Below are 4,139 nucleotides of genomic sequence, written 5' to 3'. Positions count from 1 at the left end.
TTGGAGATGGGGGAGGGAGCTATTCATCATGAGAAAAACCCGTATGCCCACAACTGACGTCACGGTATCATTGCCAGCCGAAGCTTTTACCGGTACACAATCCCATGCCAAGCGTGCCTGCGTGCTAATCAATCACATCATCATCACAAGGTGCAACTCCCATCCACATGCCCCAAAAGAAAAAAGGCAGCTACTGTAGAGTAGCACCGCGAACTTGTTCGTATCCAAAGAGCGCGCAACAGTAGCGAGACCAGCGAGGGCCCCCGTGTGTGTGCGCGCGCAATTCAGACTCGACGAGAGAGAGAGCTGGGGTCACGGTACAATCTGAAAAGACGCTGGCGCCGCTCAGAAAGTCGTAGTTGGATGAAGTTAGGTGGCACTGCTGCAAGGAACGAACGAACCATGCGACGGACCTACCAACAGGGCATCCGAGACGCAGCACGCAATAAGAAAAAAGAATCCAAGATCCCGCAGCAGCTGAAACATCACTCACTTTAGGTACGCCACGACCAACCAACCCAACCACAAACGCAGCAAAATGCACACCAATTGTTGTTAACTTAGAGGAGGCGACCTGACGACGAACCAACGAACGAACGAGCCATCAACGTTGCTTGCTTGCCGCAGCCACTAACCACACCATGAGGATTAATTAACAGCGAGAACAGGAAAGGGGAAGCACCCGGCGCCAGGAAAAGGAAAGGGGGAAAACCAAACCAGAAGCTCAATCGCAGATCAGTCCCACCAACGACGACGACGAAGAAAAAAAAGCTCCCTAGAAATCAATCACTCCTAGATCGAGACGGCGACGGGGTGAAGGTGAAGAACGAAGAATGTTGTAGGCTATGTCTGTCCTGTCCTGTCCATCAGGGGTTGTCGTCGTCGCTGTTAGACCAGCGCGATGCTGCTCTCGCCGCCGGGGGGCTTGCGGATGCCGCCGAGGAAGTCCCGGGCCGGCGCCTTGCCGTCGGCGAAGATGTTGCTGCCGCTCATCTCCTTGAGCTTGGCGTCGCTCAGCTGCTTCTCCGCCGTGCCGGGGGCCTCCGCGGCGTCGCCCTTGAAGATGTTGTTGCCCGTCAGGTCGTTGAACTTCTTCGTCGGGATCTTCTTCGCGGTCTTCACAACGCTGTCGGCGTCGTCGGCCTCTCCGAATTTGATGCTGCTCACCTGCCGAAGGCGATTGAAAGCATATATAAGCACTCCATTCAGAGCTGGGAAACCGCCCAGTGTCCAGATTAGGAGGAGACGTGTTTGTTGAGGAATGCGAACCTGTGCGTTCTTCCCTGGCGTCTGCGAGGTCGAGCCGTTCTCCGAGTTGCGTGGCCTGAGGTCCTCTGGAGGAGAAAAGATGCCGTGGCCGCTCAGCTCCTTCGATTTCGCATTGGATACCTGCTTCTTCAGCTTGCTGTCATCCTCGCTCTGGAGCGTGCCACTTAGCTCTCGCTGCTTTGCCACCTCGGCTATGGAGGTTGGCTTCTTGGGAGAAACACTTTCGTCCTCAGCAAAGGAGATGTGACTTATGGTACTGATTGCCTGTAGTTTGACAAAAATCAGATTGAGCTCTGTCAGGAAGTCTATATTGAGCGAAATGTTCTTTTCAATTTTGCAACCGTACCGAATTTACAGTTTTTCAGAGTACCGGTAAAAAAATGAGTGCAGTGACAGTATTTCTCTAGTTAACTATGTGTAGTCCTAATTATGGAAGCAGTTGGTCTACTTTTATGAAATGTCATGAAGCACTACACCTAAGCTGTAATGCTGTATCTTGTGAACGGAAGAAAAAAACAAAGGTACCTGACTACCTAAATCCCACTGTCTACCAAACAAAGCAATTGAAAACAAAGGCCTAGTTTAATAGTTGAATCAAGGTCCAGTTCTATTAGAATTTACAAGGAAAGGTCACCAACCAATGTGACCACATATCAATAACTATATATAGCCAGACCCTTTCCACAAGATTCATCCCAACAACTTCTGACCTGGAGGTTAGAACATTTAACAAGGTTGATTCTAGCAACCAGCAGCTAATATCAAATGTGCAAGCAAATCAGGGGGATACTAAGTAAGTGCTACCCTCTCAATCATTCAGCACAGCATGTGAATAAATAAAAATCCATCGTCCTTACTAGCAATGCATAACAGCTAATACAACTTGCAATATCGCAGATCGAAAGAGGGGCACATTAATCAGCATGTTTCTGTTCTGTAAGAAAAAAAAGATTTCACAGAAAACAGCACCTGATAATTCTTTGAAGCCGTTCGGACGGGTGTTGCAGAAGCGTTAGCGGATTCGTCTTCCTCAGCCTCACCTCCAGCTGCAAATATGCCGCTTCCTGTCATCTCCTTCCACTTGGGAGCCGAGCATTGTTTCCTGAGGAGAAAATTAAGTAAATAAATGAACAGCTCATTCAGTGAACTGCACCGTGTAATTCAGTAAATCAGGGCGAGATAAGCCTCTTTGTGACAAGATTCTTTATCTAAGATCTAAGGAACAAAGCAAATTAACATGTTTATGCACAAATCAGGGTGCAAACACATCAGTAATCAGTTCAAATTCCAAAAAAAAATCCAGCCCAACAGCACATCAACAAAATTTGTATGACGCAGTGGGTGCAACTGCAAACACCGTTGCATGAGCAGTCGAGCACACAAACCACGTGACCCTACAAGCCTATCCAACAGCACCAAAACTCGGCGCACAAATCTCACCAACCAAACAGAAATTCAAACCAGGCGTATTTCCCTAGACACCAGATACGCAGATCGAGGAAAGCATCCCGGAGACCAACGATTCGCGAAGGAGGCGGCATGAAACTCGAGAGATCTACTACTCGCCGAAGCCCAAATCTGTGAACGAAACAGAAACACAGCCCGAAATCGTTCCTCCGAGCACCCTCCCCCGCAGGAGAAGGCAGCACGCAACTACTAGCCAGATGCCCCCGATCTCACCTCTTGTTGAGGCTCTCGGCCTCCTCCTCCGTGACCTGCCCGCCGAACACCACCTTGTGGATCGCCTCCGACGGCTGCACGCGCAGAGAAGGGGAAAAGGAGTTAGGAGACGAGACAATCGAACCCCTGACCCAGCAATTCGAAAAGGGCTAGAAGCAGGGGACGGGAATCCGCCTCCGTCCCGTGAAGTCACCTGGTGCGGGCGGCGGTTGGGCGGCGGCGTGGCCCCGTCGGCGAGCTCCGGCTGCGCCCCCTCCGGCCACGCCAGCAGGTCCGCCGTGTTGGTGTGGGACTTCCTCACCGGCGCCGGCCTCTCCATCTCCTCCTCCTCCTCCGCTACGGCCTGAGCTCGGTGCAGGGGCGGGGGGAGGCCTGGGTCTGGGTTTCTCTCTCTACTACCTCGGTGGGGATGGGGGTGGGGGTGGGGGAGCTCGTGTTTCTCTCTCTAAAAAGGCGAGGCGAGGGTGAGGTGGGAGGGGGAGTGGAGTGGAGTCGAATGGAAGGAAGGTGAGGAGGAGTCGCTGTGCCGCCCCGACCCCCTTTTTTAAAGACCCCACGCGCGCCCGTCGGCCCCCCCACCCACCGGGCCTGGCCGTCCATGACATGTGGGGCCGGCGGCACTGTGTGCCGATCTCCGCCTGGGCCCGCGCCGGAGCCCGGAGGGGGTTGACCGGGGGAGGGGCCGGGTCCGCCCGTAGCGTAACGTACGTACGCCTCGCCTCGCCTCGCCCTCCCCCGGTATTTGAAATTTCCGAACGTTCGCGTGCGGCCGGAACGGGCGCGCTGTGGCGTCCATTACCGTTGCCGTTTCTCTGCTCTGCTGCTGCCGCTGGTGCCGCCTCTCCCGTCAATGATGGGATTACGGGAATGTTCTAGGGTGATCCGGTGGCTGTTGCACGATTTATTAGCGCCGGTGCTGCCGCGATTTCGCCTCCCGTGAATCGATATGTTTGCATTTTTCTAGGGTTTCCATAGTACATTTGCATCTTGCGCTTATTCCGTTCCTTTTTAACTTGGAGTGCTACTTCTATTTGATTTTTATGTTGTGTTTTTTTAGTTGATGTTTGGATGGATGTCTATATTGGCGCTAATTTTTTTTAAATAATACATTTTTTTATTAAATTACACAAATATTACGCCAAAAAAATAATTTTCAAAAATAATACACCGTCGGCCCGCTGCAGGCCGAC

General features: G+C 52.1%; 1 protein-coding gene across 1 annotated transcript; it reads right to left on the bottom strand.

The window, feature by feature from the left end:
- Window positions 1-539: 539 nt before the first annotated feature.
- LOC109740927 (uncharacterized) lies at window positions 540-3,467 on the bottom strand. Its single transcript, XM_020299991.4, has 5 exons — window positions 3,143-3,467; window positions 2,950-3,023; window positions 2,239-2,371; window positions 1,270-1,533; window positions 540-1,167 (listed from the first exon to the last, which is right to left on the bottom strand). The coding sequence occupies exons 1-5, from the start codon at window positions 3,266-3,268 to the stop codon at window positions 889-891; spliced, it is 876 nt and encodes a 291-aa protein (XP_020155580.1). The 5' UTR covers window positions 3,269-3,467; the 3' UTR covers window positions 540-888.
- Window positions 3,468-4,139: the final 672 nt, after the last annotated feature.

Source organism: Aegilops tauschii, chromosome 2, assembly GCF_002575655.3.
Source record: "Aegilops tauschii subsp. strangulata cultivar AL8/78 chromosome 2, Aet v6.0, whole genome shotgun sequence".
Lineage (NCBI taxonomy): Eukaryota > Viridiplantae > Streptophyta > Magnoliopsida > Poales > Poaceae > Aegilops > Aegilops tauschii.
Note: the sequence above shows the minus strand (reverse complement) of the source record. Positions and strands in the feature narration are given on the sequence as shown.

What these genes read in the sequence shown, in the direction of transcription:
- LOC109740927 (XM_020299991.4), bottom strand. Translation starts at nt 3,268, where the DNA reads ATGGAGAGGCCGGCGCCGGTGAGGAAGTCCCACACCAACACGGCGGAC. An exon ending in GCCGAGAGCCTCAACAAGAG is followed by an intron (nt 2,372 to 2,949) that starts GTGAGATCGGGG and finishes TTTTCTCCTCAG; the next exon opens with GAAACAATGCTCGGCTCCCA. An exon ending in CGCCAGGGAAGAACGCACAG is followed by an intron (nt 1,168 to 1,269) that starts GTTCGCATTCCT and finishes CGCCTTCGGCAG; the next exon opens with GTGAGCAGCATCAAATTCGG.